Source organism: Hakea prostrata, chromosome 2 (assembly GCF_041222555.1).
Source record: "Hakea prostrata isolate BN-2017 chromosome 2, UWA_Hpros_2, whole genome shotgun sequence".
In the NCBI taxonomy this organism is placed as follows: Eukaryota; Viridiplantae; Streptophyta; class Magnoliopsida; order Proteales; family Proteaceae; genus Hakea; species Hakea prostrata.
In genome coordinates this window covers 51,813,598-51,834,865 of record NC_142601.1, presented here as the reverse complement: position 1 = coordinate 51,834,865, position 21,268 = coordinate 51,813,598, and the positions used below count along the sequence as shown (strand labels likewise).

Sequence of the window (21,268 nt, the reverse complement as noted above, 5' to 3'; positions counted from 1 at the left end):
GGGACCCAATTTTTTTTCCCCTCTTATTTTTGCAAACTGAAAAAAAGGAAAAGAAAAAAACACTAAGGTAGCTTTAAAATTCTATGGTTTTTATCAAATTTTAAATGAATACTTATGACGTCACTATCCAACAATCGGGACACCGGGTCAGTATCCATGGACCCGTCCAGTTCCCATTTGGAAAAACCAAAAACCCTACCATGAAAGAAGAAAGAAGCTGAAGCTCTATCGCAGACACTGATTTCGTAAGACTGCTCAAAGCTCTGAATAGAGATAGGCATGCAAAAATGCAGAGCTTGCATCGTATCTTCTCAAGACTCTCTGTTTCTCCTGCAACTTCAAGAGCCTTCCGAGAATCCACAACCGGTGATATCAGAATTGCTTCAAATGGTCTTGAATCCTTGAGAATTGCGTGGTCGAAATCATTCTCATCGAAATCGGGCGATGGTGGAAAGGATGAAGAGGATGAGTGGTCTAAAGGACGGAAGCCTGGTGCTTCGTCAACGGAATCAAATGACGGCTCCGATCTCGGTTGGGACTCTGTGTCGTCATGGTCTACTGGTCTCACCAAAGAGCACTTTGACGGTGCGGCAATCGGCCAGCAAGTTTCTCCTGGGGAAGGGAATGTCGTGCCGTCGCCTTCGATGTCTTCGGAAGACGTTGACGAGGTTGCAGAGTTGGAGAAAGAGAACCGGAGGAGCAGAGCGTATGTTGATGGATGGGATGAGAGGATGAATGAAATGTATGTTTTGTTGAAGCAGGTGAGAGAGCCCGGTTCTAGGGGTACGTATTTGAAGGATTCTGAGAAGGCTGAGATATATCGATTGCACAAAGAGAATCCCGAAGTCTATACCATTGAGAAATTGGCCAAGGATTACCGTATAATGCGGCAGAGGGTTCACGCGATTCTTTGGTTGAAGGAGCTTGAGGAGGAAGAGGAGAAGAAGCTTGGTCATCCATTGGACGATTCTGTTGAGCTTTTGATTGACACCTGCCCCGAGTAAGTGATATGAATTCTCCTGCTCACTTGTTTTCCTGTTTTCTTGACGAACATGTGTATTTGCGTGAAATTTGATTACTTGGATTTAGTTTATGCTTCTTGTGATTGATTGAGCATTTAAAATTTTTGGAACTATGGATGACTGGACTTCTATATCTTTCTTTAATTAAAATTACGGCATGTTATTCTTAAGAGCGTGGAAATGATTGTCATGTAGATAAAATCTAGTAATCTGTAGGTGGACATGGTTTCTTTGAAGTATTTTCGGTAGTTCCGGACCTTAATGCTGAAAATGCTGATTAGTGTTCTACTTCATTGAAAACAGACACTGTAATCAAAGATACGAATCTTGCTCTAGTATATGAGTGGTTTAGAATGAACTGGATTATCTATGAGCTTTCTAGTATTTTCTATCATGTAACTGATTACTGAATCGTCTACACAGACAGAACTGAGAAACCCCCTCTCCCACATCGGTGATCATGGAAAGGGTCATAGTTATGCTTGGGGTGAAAGATGCCTTGCATCACTAGAAGATTGGGATTATTGGTTAGTGTTAATAGTCTTGGTGCACTTGGCAGCCACTTAGGCCATATGGCCAACAACTGGATTATTGGCAAGATTATGGCATACAGGTGCACAAGTGATTTAATATGCTGCCACTGGATCTGATGGGTTTCTAAATACCTAAGGCTTAGGAATTAAGTAGCCTTTTGGAAACTAGCCTTTTGGAAACCTGAGTCGCATTGAAGGGTTATAGAAATCAGATCCTAGAAAAACCAAAGAAGTGAAGAACCAGATCATTGGGATGGATCAACACTCCATTAAAGGGTATATTTTCGAAGGAAAACAACTCCTCATAATTAGGTCCAGACCTGATGGTCTGATGTGGAATTAGCAAAGAATCCTATTGATGAAACTATGCAACAGTTCAGCTGCCAGAACAGAGAATCAATGTCAGATCTAAATGGGATCAAACCAGCAATCAAGAGAAATCAAATTATTAGTAGAACTCAGCCATATAACCTGAAACAGTAACCAAAAATTGATGTAGTGGAAGAAACCAATGAAATAGGTATGCAATTGAACTCTGTAAAACCCGTAGGTGGCGTTTGGTTCCGCAATTCTGTTGAATCGGGTTTAGAATCATGTTTATAGGGAATCATGAGTGTGGAATTAGGTTCTGTAGAGTCATATTCCTAAAAAAAATCGTGTTTGGTTACCCTGATTTTGGCAAGTGAATCTGTCAGAATCAGCATTTGGTTACCCTGATTCTGAAAGTGAATCTGTCAGAATTAGCATTTGGTTATCGTGATTTTGAAAGTGAATTTGTCTGAAATAGTGTTTGGTTACCCTGATTCTGAAAGTGAATCTGCTTTGTTATTTTATTTGATTAACCAAAGAGCATAACAAAAATTTACAAAATTCAATACATCAACCATGAAATTATTGAGACACATTTTTGGTCAAGATTAAATATCAGTAATTAAACATTAAACCTATTTTCACCCAGTTAATATGTTCCAACTTCCAACTCAGTACAGTTGTTAACGAGTTCATCCTATAAGCTTTTTGAACCCATGGTTGCTAGTAAGTTTTGGTGAAAGTGATGTCACTAGTAAGGTATTTGATCCTCTGGCATTAAAATGGTTTTTTTTTGGGTTTTAATCCACAAACGCAACTAATTCAATCCAATGCATCAATCTTATTTACTTATAATAACCTAATCCTCAACTTTCCAAGTTGCACTAACAATTTTTTTGATTGTGTGTGTGAGCGCTACTAAAAGGCTAAGTATAAGATATGGAAGTTTGAATAGGGAAAATTTAGTAAATAGAGGTTAAGTATAGGGAAGCAATAGAAATTTGCTCTTATATTAACGTATTTAAAAAAAAACTAAGAGGGGTCAGAAAATTTTGAAAATCTTCAAATTTCTTACCATATTTATATCTAGTATGATATTTCTAACTGTAATTTTTATTTTACACTTTCAAAATCCAAAATATTTGTATGCAAAACAAAATAATATAAACACTGAACCCAATGACCTAATTATATTTCTTTGGATAACTTTCATTTAGCTCTCCTTTAATTTTCCTTGCAACTACCTAAGGGTGCTCAGTTTTCATTTGAAAGAAATTTGATGGCTGCTTCGGTTAATACCCAAACAAAGAAAACTTGAATTAAAAAAGGAATGCATAAATCATGATAGTCAGAAAGTATGCATTTCTAAATTTAGGTCATACCCAGACATTTAAATCATAACACCTATATTTTAAAGTAGTAACTTTGAATCAAAAAATGTTTATGTTGGTTATTATGATCTTGGATTATCTGGATCCCACCTACTATTACAGCCTTCAAGAATGGAAAGTTTTGAACCATAAACAAGATTTGCTACACATAATTTATAAACTTGTTAGTTGTAATGTATGTATATCCCAGATTAGTCTTCCAAGGGAAAAACATTAGCTTGCACTATGTACATGGCAAAAGGGAAGGTGGGTTTCCTCATTAGCACAGGATTCAGTAACCCGGCCATCTTTTTCTTGTACGTTATACAAAGTTATTTGTACACATTCAATGAATCTAGTTGGTTAACAAGGAGAATACAATGTTCATAAACTCAATGTTCATAACAAACATCAAATCCAGACCTTATTATGAAAGACAATAAGGTTGAACATTTACAAAATTATGCACATCTAACATTTCCATTTTATATTCCAAAGATCAAGATAGGAGAAGTTATGATATTATGTTGCATCCATCTGATCAGCTCCTTCTAAGTGAGGATTCTGTTGAAGAAATGCCTTCTTCCATCTAGACGTGAAATTATCAAGCCTCTCTATCTTGGAATAAAAGGCTTTACTCCCAAGACACCTTGCATTGCTTCAATGACATCTCTATCAAAAGAATCCAAGAGATCCATGGTTGCAGCAGTAACAATCCACACATACCCTTCACTCATCATTCCTGCTTCTTTTGCCTTTAAGAAAAAGCAAGAAACAAGAGAGTTTCTTGCTGTCATGTGCACCACAAAAACCCTGTTTTCCATGGTCATCAATTTGTACAGCTCTTCCAGAATCTGATCATCTGTTGCTGTAATTGAAATACTTAGCCGATATTTAACTTTGACATCTACCTGCTGCAAGGCATCAATCAAGTATGACAAATCCATTTCCATATTCGGTATCTTCAAGTACTGGAACTACTTCCCTCCACTGAAAGGCTTGAATTATTGTAGTAATAGCTTTAATTTGACAAGAGTCACTTTGAGCTGTTCGAACAAAATAAGGACTTCTATGTGCAAGAGATGGACTAGTTACGGAAAAAGATACTATAGGCACTTGAGCTCTGTCACCAAGATCTATCACAAACTCTGCTTCTGCAGATCGTTGAGGTCCAATAATAGTTTGCACCTCTACATTTTTGAGTAGATCAAGAACTGTATTCAAGAGCAGAAAAAAGAAATAAGTAATGTCACCTCACTAGACGATGAGAACAAATTGGGAAATATTCGGGCAATAATCCCATCTGCAGGCTTCTTAGAAAGCTAAGAAACACTTCCTAACTACACCAAACATGGCTAAGAGGTCATTAAGAAATCTGTCAGCATTATATCTCAAGCAAACACCTCAAACATTATGGTGTGGTTTGGAAAAGAAATTGGTTTAAGGTAGCTTGTTATAGAAGACAAGTCATCCACTTATTTTTTATATTCTTAATGCTGTTCTCTGTTCTAATGATCTCATTAAAGATAGATGCTCTCTGAATGTCCTCTCTGTCAACACCTAATAAGGCTCAGAATTTTCCAGAAGCTTGATGGCAAACCACCTCTGTAGAGTATTCAATATGAGCTCCACAAAACTCATTCTTAATTTGGCTTGAAATGTAACAATTGCTTCTTCAGAAAAAATAAATTGGAAAACAAAGAACCAGGTAAGAAACCCAATCTATGAAATCAACAATTCATCCAGAATCTAGGTTTATAAACCTAATAAATACTTCAAGCTGATTCTGAAGTAGCATAAACCTAAAGAATTTGATTTTCTTTGTTTTTAGTAAATCTGTTTTTTCCATCAGTCAGCAATCATAAAAGAAGAAAAAAAACTTGGAAATTATGGACCAATGTTCACAAGAGGAATCCATGTTCTCCTATCTTTCACCCTGCTACTCTGCAGCACAACTCAGAACATTTATTGGTTTCTACCAATGTAAGCCCACAATCCCATGAAGTGAAAAACAAGTACAGAGTTGCCTTTGTGTCACATAAAGTGAATACCTGTTAGTTCCTATTATTGAACATGGCATTTTTGCAATGCATGTCTGACTTTGTCTATGTTGCACAATTTAGCTTCTTTGTTAACACTTCTCAAAAATACATTTCTTTTCTATGTTGTTTGAGTTAATGGATTGCAGGGTTATAGTGAGAGCCATATGGTAGTTAAATTTCGGCCTCATTTTCCATAGACCTGGTTGTTATTGGCATTTGCTCCTTGCTACTCTAATGCTCTTTAGGAAGTGAGAGTGATGGAGAAGCTCCAACTGCACTCAGTTACTATTGTTTTTATGTCATTGTTTTAGCTATAAATGGTAATAAATCACATTTTATCTTTCTGTAAAATCAAACTCAGAATTATATCTCAAGCAAACACCTCAGTTTAACAATATCTGAATGTAAAACCAGTCGCTATAAAAAGGGCAACCTTCCTTCAAATACAAGCTACAATTAATCAAGAAGTAACCATTACAAAATTCGATAACATGACTGATGCTTAATGGTAATCATCATTATCAAATACAAGCTACATTACTTTCTCTAAATATTAATCATCATTTTCAGAAAGATAATAACAAGTTTGAACAAAAACTTATAAGTTCAACTCTTATTTGTAACACTAAAGATTCATAGTGCATTGGATTCTGTTATATAGATTGCTAAAAACAGAGAGATTAATCATCAAAAAAACGTGTCGTACTGTAAATTGATGGGAACAGAGGTTACAACAGATGTCTTCCATCATTTCTGAAATTGATTGTCATACCAGACAGCATAATCATAAATCAGTATTGAATAAGAATCATAAGGCCCCAAAAAATTTCAAAATATGCCAAATCATAAGCATGAACATAGAATAATCCAGTTCTACTACCCTGTAGAATTTCTTTTCAGGTATTTAGTGTCTTGCAAAGTTGGAAGTGTGAATCCTTTACCTGGAAATAAAACAGCATCAACAGTCCAACCAGTCAGGCTGAACAGTTAAACCGGGTTGAGAACTTGAGACATAAATCTATGTTGCAGGTTAACCAACTATATAACTACCAGTCTCTAATCCAAAAAAATAAAAAATAAAAATAACTAATCACTTAACTGCTTTGAATTTAGTGTATCCTTTCAGTGAGCAGGCTCATTGCAAACAAGCCAGAACTTCTCCTGCCCATGTTAGTGACTTCTTCTCTAAAGGTAATAGCTACCTAACTTGACCTCAATTTTCGTTGAAGGTCAATTCAAACCTTGAACAATTGATTCAGGATTTCTTATTTTCTGCAACTAAAGGCGCTGTGAAACACATGAGCATAAGTCATTACATTTCTCACTTCATCATTGTTTTATCCATTTGTTTTCTATCCTATAAATAGCTCATGACTTCACTAATTTATTATCACTTCTTCCATCAACTTCTCATTTCCTTTTTCTTCCTAGATCCTATTTCATCTATAACCCAACTGCTATCAACTTCTCTGTAACTCACCCAGAATAGATGGAAATGAAGAAACCCATGAATTTTCTTCTCTCACTTTTTATCTTTCTCTTCTTTGTTCCATCCTCTGGTGGTTCTGCAACCTATAACATGGTCAGCTTAGGTGCCAGACCCAACAGCCGAACCAATTCAGCCCCTGCTTTCCAGTTAGACTGCTTGATTACCAGGGAGAAAACTGGTACCATGCTGACCTAGACTATGAGACCTTCAAGCTGCTTCAGGTACTAATTTTGTTTAAACTCGATGATCTTTATTTTTTAAAGTATAGACAGCAGATCACCCTTGATCAAGATTAATTACCTTGTTGTTTAGTATCTTAAAAAGTGCCTGATCAACTTATTTAAGAAATGTCTACCGTCTTCAAAACTTCAAATAAATAATCAAGAGATTTGAACATGGTAGGTCATAAGCTACTACACTGTACCTTGTGCTTACAAATCTTCAAAGGAAATCTGTTAGGATCTATTAAAAATAAAGCAACACTTAGGATCTTATACCTGTGATTTGGTAGAAGTTGAACCACAAGAAGAAGCAGGACCAGCGCCGAACAAGAAGAAGATGCAGGACCAGCGCCGAGATGTTGTAGAAAAAGAAGCTTGACACTGAACTTGCGCACCTCAACGATGGAGCTCAAGGATGATGTTCCGTGACAGATGTTGATTTAGAAGAAGAAGAAGTTCAACCTGCAACTCGCGATACGGCAACAAAAGCTCAACGATGGAGCTCAACCAAATGTGTCTCGTATACAAAGCCAACGTTTTGTAGAAATGGGAAGAAGAAGATAAGATCCTAGAATGAGGTTCGCATGATAAAATGGAGCTCGGACGAAAAGAACACCCTGCGAGAATGAGAACCCTAGACAAAAAAACCCGATAATGGTGATTCTGTTTGAGTCTCCCAAATTTATACCACGGTTCGATTTTGGTGAGTCTGTTTGGAAACCACCTCTTGAGGTGGTTTCCAGTGGGAATCAGCTAGATTCCGACCCAATATTAAACCAAACACGATTTTTTTGTTGGACTCATGATTCCCTGGAATCTGATTCCAGAGAATTGCGGAACCAAATGCCACCTTAGCAAATTTTTGTTTTGAAACCAGGAAGTGTTTGAGAGTCAGGTCTGATTGATAGTTGTGGAAACAGAAGTGAAATCAGAATTCAAACTTAGGGTGTTGAATGCTGATTGTGAAATCATAAATTAATGATGACTGACTTAAATCAGAGGAGCAGGTAGATCAGTATTTTCTTATTACATTCATAGACAATCTTTCCCTTCATGGAGAGGGCTCGTGGATGCTTTGCTTACAAAGGACTAATAGTTCCTATGGTGGATGGGTGTTATCCCATTTTTCTTCTACAGTTTATCATGAAGAATCACTAGAGCATTGGCAAGGGGGTGAAACATTGCAATGCGCAAGAAGGTGACCTGGTTCTTCGAGAACAGAGGGCCTCACTCAAGGTCTTAGAGGAAGTTGAGACCCAATTCAAGCAGGCCATTCACAGTGAAGGAGATCTTCCAAAAAAAAGCAGTACATATTGTGGAATTACATGTAGAGGAAACCAAGGTGATCCAAGTGCTTCACTTCCTTGCCATGACTTGCTTGAGCATTTTATTTGCATGCCAACTTCAATTTGCTTGAGCTGTCTGCATCAAGATTCAAGGAGTTGGTTTGAAATATTTTGCAATACCACCAAATTCAGCTGAAACTTCGCACATTTCGGTGGTTGAATGATCATATTTTGGCTAAAACTACGCCAGGACCCTGATTAAGTATCATTAAACACAATGGGACCTTAAAATTGTTAAAATCACAAACTCAATGTTGGCTTAATTTTGTACCTTAGGTTGGCTTTGTACAGCATATCTTGGCTGTAATTTCTCAAATATAGCCTATGCTACATATAATCTAGTAATTTAACTAACAAAAATTAACGAAAACAACTGAAATACGCATTTAAATTGAGAAAAATCAATATTGCTTTAATATTTTTAAATGTCAATATTAAAATGTTGAAGTGTTAGAATTTATAAATCCAAATGCACCACATAGGTACTAGTGTTTTTAAGTATACTTTGCATGTGAATACTCAACCGCTAAATATGAACCTTATTTTTTTGGGGGAAAAAAAAGTATGGCGATTGAATCAATTGTTGAACCTGAAAATTGAATCCATCACCTTGAAATTAGAGACTAGCTTATGATATCTAACATTCAAAAATTGAAGCCAAGGTTTGGAATTCGTTCCGATTCAGTTACAGAAATTTCTACTGAAATTTCGGACAATGGTTACAAGAAATTTCATATCAACCAAATGCAAGACCAAAATATTTTGTCACCATAATCTTGACATTGTTAGCTTGAACCTTCCCTCTCTTCTGAGATACTGGATGATTCTGGTATGACGCCTAGACATCACTTAGCAAATACATTAGCTCACACACAAACACTGTCATTTGCCACTAATGACAGTAGTCTGGGCTAATAAGCAATTTTTTCCTATAAGCATGTTTTAGGATCATCCAGATGCTAGTCATTTGTGACAAGTGATAGTATTACTGGAAGAGCCTTTCTGATGCAGCATAGCTTTGAACCAACTAAAATCTGAACCGAACTAGGGTCCAACTATGGATTTTACTCAAGTATATATTTGGGATTCTGTTATTTATTTTATTGGGATAATTATGTAAGGTTTTCTTCTTTCTTTCCTTCTTTTCTTTTTTTTTCCTTTTTTTTGTTGGGGGGGGGGGGGTAAGGATACGTAGGAATAGTTGTTAATTTTGGTTACCATCAAACACTAATGTACATCATTGTTATTATCAAAACTTAATACATAATTCATGTGGGTACTTTCTTTCTTTAGAGGACTAATGCCTTTGTCATTAGGCTGATGGTTGAATTTTTTCCTTGCCTGAGGCAGTTTCCAGGTAAACCTATATTGTTCATACTAATGCTTCTTTTTCAGGTTCTTTAGGTCTCACGATATGGAATTTCATGTTGCTTCCCTTCCTTACAAACCTGATTTCAAGGTAATGCCAGAGGGCTGGGATGGTACTGCCAAAGATCCCGATGAAGTTCATTTTGAGATTTCCATGAAGGAAGATGAAATGTTATATCAAGAATTTTTACAAAGGATGAACTTCAACAAGAAAAAGGTACATTCAGAATGTGCTCTTAATACCTTACTGTGATCAGCATTGATCTTGTTGACTTATTTAGTTTTAATCAATTGATCACTTTTAAAGTTTAGAGCAAATTGTACTGGGACCCCAAAATGGAGGCCTTAAAGCACTGACACCCCACTTTGTGTTTAAAAAGCACAGACTCCAAAATTGGATTTTCGTTGGATATATTTGTCAAATTTGTCACTGAAAACCTTTCAGACACTGTTTATTATAGGGATATTTTTGAAAATAAATAGTGATTTAACTGTTTTCAGTGATAAATTTGACAAATATATCCAACAAAAATCCAATTTTGGGGTCTCTGTGCTTTTTGAACATAAAGTGGGGTGTCAGTGCTTTAAGGCCTCCATTTTGGGGTGCCAGTGCAATTTGCTCTAATGTTTATAAGCCTCAAAATGACATACTTATGAATTGGTTTTCAAAAATAAATCTCTGGTTGGATTCTTGTAGTTGATACCAAGATCCTTACGAGAGGAATTTTGAGGAATCCTTGTGTAGAAGGTCCCAGTGCTCCTTTTTTTTTTTTTTTCTTTTCCTTTCCTGGTAAATATTATTAGCATTATATGCAACTTGCAGTTTGGATGGATTGGTAGGTATGAACTTGTGTTATTGTCTATGGTTTCTTGTATGGGGGCTGAACTGTTCCTTTACCATACTCCCTAGTAATTTTGTTTCCCCTCTTTGTTTTATTGATATTCTGTATGGCTAAATAGTATTAGAACTTTTAAATCCAAGTATCTGGTTCCATTCTGCTACTTCTGAGTTCTGACCATTGGATTGAGGAACCCATCTCTTGAATATCATCCTGCTGAGTCCTGCCCTCTTTTCTTTTAAAGAATCTTATGCCATAATCTGATAGATTAGATCACTGGGTGAATTAAACCTGAATTGGTCCCATATCCATCAGTTTATAAAATTGCTCATTTGTTCAGCATTTCAGAAAGTTTCCTTTGGTTTCCTTCTGCCCATCTCTTTCGATTAATCAAAACCTTAGTTTTTATTATTGGGCCCATTACCAATGCCAGATAAATAAAAAATTGGTTTATTTTAGTTGGAAATAGACCTTGTGTTGGGGATTCTATAGATGTTGGACCTTCGGTCTGACAAACTTCCATTTTGCTAAAGCTACTTTGATAGTTTGATGGGCCTAAATATTTATTAGTCATGCAAAATTAGGGTAGAGTTTTTTGCCCATTCTTTTTCTGTGAAGAAGTTATTTAAGTCAGAGTCCTAGAATCATTAGGAATTCAAGTTTAGATTATTATAGTTTTATACTTTTATGTTCTTTTGGAGTCCCACTCAAGTGTCAAATAGTAGTATGTTTTGACTGTCAGAGTGAGTGAATGGATCTCTACATAAATGTTGACGACTTATGGCCTCAAACACGATTTTATGTAATCAATTAAGATTTTCTGAATTTCAGTAGTATTTGAAGCTCACTGACTGTATCTGCTGATATAACTGGGTATTTGGTAAGAGTTGGGAAGCATCTGAGATGTTTGTATTCTGTTGTAAAGTTTTTCCTGACTCAGGATGTTTAAGATTCTGCTATGAAGTAATTTCTATTACCCTATTAAGGCCTTGGACTGGTTGACATTAATTACCTACAAATAACCCTTTTGGACCTTGCCTCGATTACCGAGTTTCATCTAGCCTTTTGATCATCAACCTTTCCCACATACACATACAGTAACATTTTAAAATACCTATGATTGCACCCCCTTTTTTGGAACTTCACAAAACTGCAAAAGGACATTGTTGTTGGTTCTTGGGATAGTTTGGGCTTGTATTTGTATGTATGCTAGGCTGATTTTGTGTTCTTTTAAAAAAAAAAAAAAAAAAGAAGGAAAGAAAAGGAGAGAGTTTTTTACGTGTGCCCCACTTAAGTTGGGATAAAACTTGTATTGCCTCCCTTAAATGGCTTAAATTACATGTAACCCACAACTAAACTATGTCTAGTCCACAACATAACAGGCTTAGTTATTGCCAGTTAACTCCTAATATGAAATGACCAAAATACCCTCCCAATATTAAAATTGCTAAAATACCCTGCTTTCTGATTCCATACCCAACCCTTAGGTGGGTGAAGGAGGAACCTTGCCGGAACTTACCCACCACTGCCCCCACCTTCCCCCAGCCAGAGAATTTTGTAATTTGGTGACTTTCCTGATCCTGAACTTAATAACTGTTACGTCCTTAATTATGTCCTGAATGTCGGGTGAAACTACCACTGTTCACAATGTATCACTCAGGGTGTCTATAGGGATTCCTGAGTCAACATCATTCATTATTTGAATGGTAAATCCAATTCCTCTTATCATTTTGACCATTGAAATTTGTTCTAGTACCTTCTATTGTTTTTGTTTAGAGTTGCTAGTGCCCATGTTTTCTATCCTTCCCAAGATAATATGTTTGTGTTATATTATATCATTGGGTAGGGTCAATATCTTTGCCAAGGTGTGGAGGTTTTTGACAAAATGCAGAATGATACATTGCTGAGTGATGTCTTGACATGTTTGTTGATCAATTATTGATGCATGTAGTTGTAATAGTGAACATGCAAGTGCTTGTATGGTCATATGTTAATGGTGATATTCTTGTCACGTTGCTTGACAATTAAGGTGTTGTGGCTTAGGTATCGACTGGTGAAATACATCACATTGTTTTCCAAAAAGGAAAAATACATCACATTAGTGGCCTTGAAACTTCAGTTTACATTAGTGTTGTTTAAGGAATGTTGTTTTATTTTCTGTATTTATCGTTTCCGAAACCATTATAAAATTTCAACATGGGATTATTGCAGATGGCTGGGGAGGTTAAACGTCACAAATACAGTAGGAGACGTCCTGATGCAGGCTGGAACTTCACTGTTGAGAAACTCGGTCCACGTGGGAAGCGAGGAGGTGGAGGTGGTTGGAAATTTGTAAGCTTACCAGATGGATCTAGCCGACCATTGAATGAAATGGAGAAAATGTATGTTAAGAGGGAAACTGTACGCCGTCGTCGTAAGATCCTTCCTTGATGAACATTTCCTTAGACCAGATGGAGTTATCAAGGTGGTTAGACGATGTTCGTTTGTTTTCTACATTGCAAATTTCTTTCATTTGAACATCTTCCATCACTTGTGTAAAAGTGAAAGTTGGCCAAAGATGTGTTTCTACCATATTTATCACTCTGCAGGGAATGTCCTTGGCTGCTAGTTTTATCATTATTTGAACTCCTTTTTCAACAACAATTACTTCAAGAACTTTGAGCTTGACATTCATTTCATTAGTACCCATAAATTTGCTACTTGCTAGATCCATTTATGGGTATAGTCATAACAAACATGAATGCTTGCAGATCAAAATAGAAGTGATCCACAAGGGCTGCTCCAGCCCATTGGATGTACTGCTTGTTTTACAGGAAAGTGAGCTAAGCACATTGTATTTTTGTTTTTCATGAAATTCCCTTGCTCTCCACATAAATGGCAAAAATGAGACATATGATACGTTGCTTTGATAATAGGTGTGAGTGATCCAGGCTCGAAGGACAAGGACAATAATATGCATAGAATTAGGGAGTTTGTTTGAGTTCAGCGGCTGAAGGAGAAGTTCTCAGCATTTGGGAAGGATTTCTTCTAGGAATTTCAGAAGCGATGGAACGTACTTATGTTGGTTGTTAACTCTGTTACAACCCCAGTTTTCATAGGCTTGGTGGAGCTTATATTACGAACATTCAACTAGGGACGTGACGGTTCTTCTCTTTGTTAACATGTTTATAACCACTAAAAACAATGCTAAATTAAACATTTTCAAAGAAAAAAATAGACAATCTGGTAGAGTCATAAACATGTGTACAGTCCAAAGTCTTCTTATGTTTACATTTGAGTTTTCAATAGTATCTAGTTAAGTACATACAGTTTCAAAAAAATATACACATCCACAGTCTAGTTAAGCAAATATTAGTTGCAACAAAAAAGAAAGTTTTTCATTTTTTATGTTAAAGACATTGTCAGGTGGTAGTACCCTTATTCTATCATATATCTGGGGACCTGTCAACATTTACAATAGTAAGCTTTGTGGCTCAGTAAGTAATATAGACAACCATGTAAATAAGTTAGGCAATTCATCGTGCATCCATTATCACATAAAGTCATATAGCATTATGCATTTCAATTTTCTTTTCATTTTCGAAGTATAGTTCTTGTAGTTCCTATTTTCCTTGAAAGGTCTGATTTTCGGTCCTGACTACCTTCCTATGAGGCGGTTTGATCATATAAATAAGGATGGGTCTATTGAGTAAATATAAAAAATTAATTAAAAATTGATATTCATTGGGTTTCACCCTTACTTATGTGCTCAAAATCTATAAAGGAGCACATTATCCTCCAGTGGAGGTGACTGGACTCTTTCCTGTATCTAATAGCCCTTTCACTGATTGGTTGATTTCCTCTTCTTTGGATAACTAGAGTTCTACTCTTTTTTTTTGGTTCCAATCACCTCGCAATGAAAATTTTCTTACAAACAAAAAAGGATGATTAAGAATTTGCGAATCTCTTTTGCATGGGTATATCTTGAAACACATCTGTATCTTTTTATAGGATAAGAGTTTGTTCTTTGTTATTATTATTAGTTTTCTTTATAAATTTCTATTTTTATTTAGAGGTGTTGACTTTTTACCTGATAAAAAATTAATTTTAAACTCTGAGATTTTATTTTATTTTTGTTTGGGTAAGATGAATTGTGACGCTCATGCCTTCAAGTGTGGGGTCGAGCTTCAGTTTTTAAACACACCAAAAGGACAGTCGAGATCGAAATCACGGTCAAGATTTCGATCTTGACCGTCGGCTTGCACATTAAATGCGCAGCATTGGTCCGGAATTCGAGTGTGAGAATTGTATAATCTAACATTATGGAACACAACTCGAGGGTATATCCTTGGGGCTTGTGCCTTGATGCCTAGTTGTCTGATGTGGATTGGGGAGGACATGGTTGCACCTGCCCTTTACCCTGTTTCTGCCAGTGCCTTCAACCCTTTCCCCACCCTCTTACCCTCAACCTACCCCAGGTCCCCACAGTCGACAACAATAAGTATGGACATATAAATATGTCATAGAATCACCATTGCAGAGAGGAAATGTATTCATCTCATCTCAGCATTCGTTGTTTTTATGTACCACTAAGTACTAGAAATTGATTGCCAATTCCCATTCAAGCCAATGGTTGTTTGTGTGTTTCTTCAATCAATTGTTCTATACCTTGATGCATCCCATGATATTAACATTATTAGACATTGCATTTTATTAAAAGGATATAATAACATTCACATTGTTGGAGAGGTATCTTTGTATATTATATAAAAATAACTAGTTAATTGCAGGCCTACCCTACTTAATGCTTTTATTTGGTTTGAGATGACAATAATATTAGGGTTAACTTAGGTACCCTGATAATATATTTTCAACAATTATGGTTACTTGAAATAATAGGATAATTATTGTTGCCTACCTGCAGTATAGTTAAATTACAATCTTAGCATCCATATTTTTTTGAAGTTACTTGTCAAATCCTGTACTTTATTTGTTTTTACTAGTCTCTCTTTTTGCTACAACCATTTGGTAACATGCACTAGGAAAAATTTGACTGTTAAGTAATGATGTGGCATCTTTTTATTTTTGTAAAATGACCAAATAACCTCAACTAGTGGTTGGTACTATTTAATCTTTAATTAAATTATGTATGAACAAAATTGAAAAAAAAAACGTAAGAGAAAATTACATACAAATCCCTTAGATTTGCAACTAATTACATCTATCTCCTACTCTTGAAAAAATTCAATTACAAATACATAATTTTTTGTTGGATAACTAATTATAGATGCACCTTTACTATTAAGAACTTTAAAGTTAGACGATGATGTCATAATTAAAACAAATATTTGAAATATCAATTTTGCCTTTTATTATCCTAAGTTTTTTTTTTTTTTTTTGATAATAGCAGTTCTACCTTTTATCTTTCTATTCAATCCTCTCTCGATTTTCTTTTTTCGACTCGATCAACTATACCACTTAGGTCAACCATTATCAGCACCAAACAAGTTCTAGATCAATAACCAAAAGCTTGATGACCTGAACCATATGGTTACTAGAGCCAAGTAAGGAGAAAGTCAAAGAACGGGTCAGCAAAGGAGAGATAATAGAATAGAGGGATGTGGATAAAATGGTATTGTAACAAATATTTAAAGGTATAATATTTCAAATATTTATTTAGTGATGAGTCTGACATCGTGATTTAACTTTTATCCTCAACATCAACAAGGAGGATGTCACCACCGGGGGTGGGTGGTGGTCTAGTGGTCCCAAGCTCACTTTCAAGTGGTTTGGTAAATCTCATGTCCCAGGTTTGAATCCCTTATGCTCCTCTATTTATTGCATTGAACAGTTGTGTGCTCTTTGGCCTGGACATGAGTCATACCAACTTCTCTGGACTATACTAGGCCTTCGGTGGGGTTTCTCTGACGGGGCCAGTGCTTGTGCATCCTAGTAGTGCACAAGGCTAATGCTTGCATAGGTCGCACTCGATAAAATGTCCAAACATTGCATAGCGGGGGCGCTAGGTCGCCGCTACTGCATTCCCTCTTTTTTCTACCAAAAAAAACAAGGAGGATGCCTTTGCAAAATTTTTTTTTTTTTGAAGATGAATAAATATAAATGCAGGGAGTAAGGGTGTCAATTGCGTACGAAACCCGTTAAACCGTACCGAACCATACCGTCTAAAAGGCACCGTACCGTACCGTTCAAAATTCGATATGGTTCCGATTTTAGGTACTCATACCGTTGGTATGTACCGAAACTGTACCGAATTGGTACCGTACCAAATTAAGGGATATAAATTTTAATTTTACAATTAAAACACTTTACCTTTACCCTATCCCTAATTCCCTATTTTAGTTTTTCGTTTTATCATTCACTCCTCTTCTTAGATTTACTTGTTTTGTCTTTATTAATTAGATTTAATTTTTTTTGTCTTTATTAATTAGATTTACTTGTTTTATCTCTATTAATTTTAAATTCCATTGATTGCTTGATCACAATTACATTATGATCTTAATGAACTAATAATACCAGTGGCATAAGTTCATTCGTACCAAAATTATACCGCACTAGATACCGTGTTTAAACCGTTTTTTCATTCCGATTTAATACTGAAACCGTACCGAACCGTTTTTCTAAATACCGAAACCGTACCGTACCGAATTTACCGTACCGTTTAAATTCAGTATGGTACAATTCTGGTTTTTGTTATTCAAAGTTGGTATCGTATTAAAACTGTACCGATTGACACCCTTGCCAGGGAGACACCAGTAATTTGCTCAAATATAAATATAAAACCTAGGAAAGCTCACTTGTTCCATTTCATTGGCATTGGCGGTTTGCAGAGGTAGCAAGAACTGGTAACCGCAAAAATTTTCCCACCCAGCACACTGGGTCGTTAGAGGCGAATGTATCTGCTTCCGTCCATCGTTTTATAGATAATCTGATTTTTTTTTTTGGGTACAAAGGCGCTTTTTATAATCTGATTATCTTTTGGTATAAAACTATAAATCGTGTCGTAAATAATCAAACAGCACATATTTTTGAAAGATCCGAACATATATTACAACACAACCCTATTCACCTGTTCGAATATTCAGAGATAGATTACGCCAGTGATTCATGGCTATGGCTTCAATGCGCAGGCTTCTTCGTTTCTGCTCATCAATACAAGTATATTTCTCACCAACTTCAATTGCTCTTTCATTCATTTCTCTGATTATGATAGCTTGTTTAAGTTTAGTATTCATTGATGTTTTTACGTGAATACTCTTGCAGAGAACGAGCTGTACTGGTACAGGAGTACGAAAAGGTCATCTTTTTACTTCAATCATGTTCTTGTTATCTTTTATCAATTGTGAAAAATGCGAAGAAGTGAAGAACGATTTAGCATATTGAAGTTTATTTACTGTAGGCTTTGGATTGAGATTTAGTTCAACAGTTGCACCTGTGGAAACAGTTTTAAAGTGTGAACCCGAGCATCGGCAAGCTGAACTAGATGCGATTGAAGATGAGATTGCCAAGATCAGTCACGAATTCGACGTTGCTAAACAGAGCTTCCTCAAGATTCCAGAGGCACTCAAGCAAATGCCGAAACTAAATCCTAAAGGTTCATTTTTCCCCGTCCCAAAAGGCCTTTTCTTTGATGGTTTTTGCTTTATAAAATTCGTTAACTTAATCTTGTTTGATTTCTGAGTCCTGATTCTGTGTTCTGCTGTGGGATTTTAGGTATATATGTTAATAAAAATCTAAGGCTGGACAAAATACAAGTTTACGGCTTTGATTATGACTACACATTGGCTCATTATTCCTCTAACTTACAGAGTTTAATATATGACCTTGCAAAAGAGCACATGGTTAATGAGGTTAGCCTGTGGATTTCTGATATAGTACACTATTTTCCCTCCCCCATTTTTTTCTCATTTCATTGATTTCTTCTTTTTTTTTTTTGGGCCTCGTCAGTTTAGGTATCCGGAGAGTTGCCTTAAATCTAAATATGATCCTGCATTCCCCATCAGAGGTCTATATTATGATAGGCAGAAAGGATGTCTACTGAAGTTGGATTTCTTCGGTTCCATTGAATCTGATGGATGCTTCTTTGGCCGTCGCAAGGTACTTAAATTGAACTTGTTTGGATATCATTTTCTTATCCTCGTATGGTAATTGGTGGGTGCTCCTGTGCCCTTCTGTTATTCCAGGAGAAGAGGTTCATCTTCATAAATCTATGATTGTATGGTAGAAGTAGAAGCTCCTTTTCCGCATAGGCATTCCTTTGCTAACTATGAAAGCTGAGAAAACTATACGTTTTGTTAATGTTCTATTTTTATTGGAAAAACAACATCTTTGATGACTTTCCCTCTCTTTTGGTATGCTTCATTTGCCAAAATTCAGCCCTGTTGGTGCAAATGTTATGAACAAATGCCTCCATGGAGTCATGGACTAACATTCTTTCAGATGAAACTTGATCTAACCTATTAAAAATAAGAAAGAAAAAACAAACTCAATCTAGCACATTTTTTCTGTTGATTTACTTTTGCAATTTCTCATGTTTGCTGTGGTATCTATTTTACAATCATTTTGTATGTGGTGATTGCATGAAGTACAAACTGAGAAAAGGATTATTGAATGAAAAAATTACACACTCTGGAAGTGTCTTCCTTATGGGCTTGTGGATTCCATGTCATATACCATCATCATTTATAATAAAAGTGAAGGTGTTGTAGATGTGAATGATAAAGGGGGAAATGGTACCCTTTCATCATTTAGATTCTTAAATAAAGTATCTTATTGTCATTTTGACTTTGAACTGTTCTCTTTTCCTCTCTTTAACTTGCAAAAGTTACATGAGATCTATTGGTATAATTTCTTTTTTCATGACAAGACTCCAAAATAAAAGGAAAGGAGATCACATGTTATTTCATGTATAAATTGTAGGAAGGAATTAATTAAGAATCTACTCTTATTTCATGTATAAATTGTAGGAAGGAATTAAATTAAGAATCTACTCTTTCATAATATTATCTTTCTATATTGACATACAGCTGAGGAGGGAGGAAATAAAAAAGTTATATGGGACTCGTCATATTGGTCGAGACCAAGCACGATCACTTGTGGGTCTGATGGATTTCTTTTGTTTTAGTGAGGTAAAGTTAACTAATGATTTTGGTTGTTTCTATGTCCTCTATCTTCAATACGTCTATTTCTTGTTCTTCGATTATTTGCATGTTTTGATATGGAAAGTCCCAAGGGCCATTTGAGTACAAGCTCTTGAGTCTCGGGTATGTACAATGTGCCACAGTAAAATCTATGTAACATATTCCTTCTAATCTTATGAAATTATGTTATATTTATATCCTGTTCCCCATGCATAAACCTGTTCAAATGTAAGCCTTTTTCCCTGAGATATCTTCATTAAATATGCTCATATATAAGTTAGTATCTTTTTGGTGTGTTGGGGGGGGGGGGGGGGGTTAGGTAATAGAATGAAATTGCTTGGTTTCCTCTTTTATGGATACATGTGTTGTAACATGGAAGCAGAGGTAGAATTGTCCATAGGGTTTTATCTATGTTGTGTTGAGGGTATATTTGTAACTTGCGCTCTCCATCTCTGATTATAACATAGAGGGCTTCTATAACATTGATTTAAGTTCAATTCCTAAAATATTCTTCGTGGCTCTGGAGAAAGAATGATTTTGGGATGTGTGCTCCCATGCTTGTGAAGTTATTATGCCATGTCAGCGGCTTTTGTTCCCACTGATGCAGATTGAGCACCAAATTGGGCTTCTTTTCTTAGGAATTACCCCAGGTATGGTTAAATTGGCAAGGGGCCTTTGGTCTGCATTGTTACTGGCCAACTTATTGGACCTAAAAACATGGGCAGAGTAGTTGAGCACGAAAATGGGTACTTTGTAATTTAAAGTTTAGAACTGATTTGATTTTGTTGTGTTGGTTAGAAGTTAGGAATCCTAGTTTTTTTTAAAGTAGTTAGGCAGTTTCTAAAGTTTTCCTATGTTATTTGGGTTTCTATTTCTGTCTGAGTTGAAGTCCTAGCCATAGTAGGATTTCTATTGTTTCTATTTTTAATTTCTTTGTCAAGTCCTACTAGTATTGGAATTTTTATTGTTTGGTCCTATAAATACCCTCTTAATGGTGAATAAAGTAGATCAGATTATTAGTAAATTTGTTTGTGCAACTTGGCTGCTGCTTCTTTCCCTTGTTTGGAAAACCTGCTGGTGTCTAAACTTCAGTTCCCAGGTGGTTCAAAGTCTAGTAGGATTGTTGGTGCTATGTGCTAAAAACCTAGCCCCTTTCTTTGAAAGTGGAACCAGTCTACTACTAGGATCTGCCATACCAGTAGGCTTGGGAGTTAGAGCCACCTTAGAGCCACCTCTCCTTCTTCCCCCCCCCCCCCCCTCTTTTTTTTTTGTTTTGGAAAACATAGCTAAATATATCCTGTCCACAGCTTAGGTCTACTGTTGGAATCCATCCAAAATCCATCCCACAGCCTATACACGTCATCCCCTTCATCCTATTAGAGTATACACCAATTTAGTATTTATTATCCAAAGTTTTACCCCCTTTCTTGGATTTTCAGTTTCCTCAAGAAACGTAAATTTCCGATGTTAGATCTACATTGATCTAACCGTCAGATTTGGCTTTAAGTTAGAACATGCTTCCTATACATTATCCCCGAAGTTCCCTCCATCCCCATTTTCCACAGGATTTCCTAGTCCATTAAGCTGTATGT

At 36.0% G+C, this 21,268-nt stretch overlaps 2 protein-coding genes across 2 annotated transcripts; both read left to right on the top strand.

The window, feature by feature from the left end:
* Positions 1 to 208: 208 nt before the first annotated feature.
* On the top strand, positions 209 to 13,560 carry LOC149024775 (protein GAMETE CELL DEFECTIVE 1, mitochondrial-like). Its single transcript, XM_089144982.1, has 3 exons — positions 209 to 1,000; positions 9,728 to 9,917; positions 12,751 to 13,560. The coding sequence occupies exons 1-3, from the start codon at positions 288 to 290 to the stop codon at positions 12,967 to 12,969; spliced, it is 1,122 nt and encodes a 373-aa protein (XP_089001108.1). The 5' UTR covers positions 209 to 287; the 3' UTR covers positions 12,970 to 13,560.
* Positions 13,561 to 17,364: 3,804 nt separating this feature from the next.
* On the top strand, positions 17,365 to 19,778 carry LOC149024774 (uncharacterized). Its single transcript, XM_089143530.1, has 6 exons — positions 17,365 to 17,694; positions 17,800 to 17,833; positions 17,936 to 18,130; positions 18,250 to 18,386; positions 18,484 to 18,633; positions 19,563 to 19,778. The coding sequence occupies exons 1-6, from the start codon at positions 17,644 to 17,646 to the stop codon at positions 19,776 to 19,778; spliced, it is 783 nt and encodes a 260-aa protein (XP_088999656.1). The 5' UTR covers positions 17,365 to 17,643.
* The last annotated feature ends 1,490 nt before the right edge of the window (positions 19,779 to 21,268 follow it).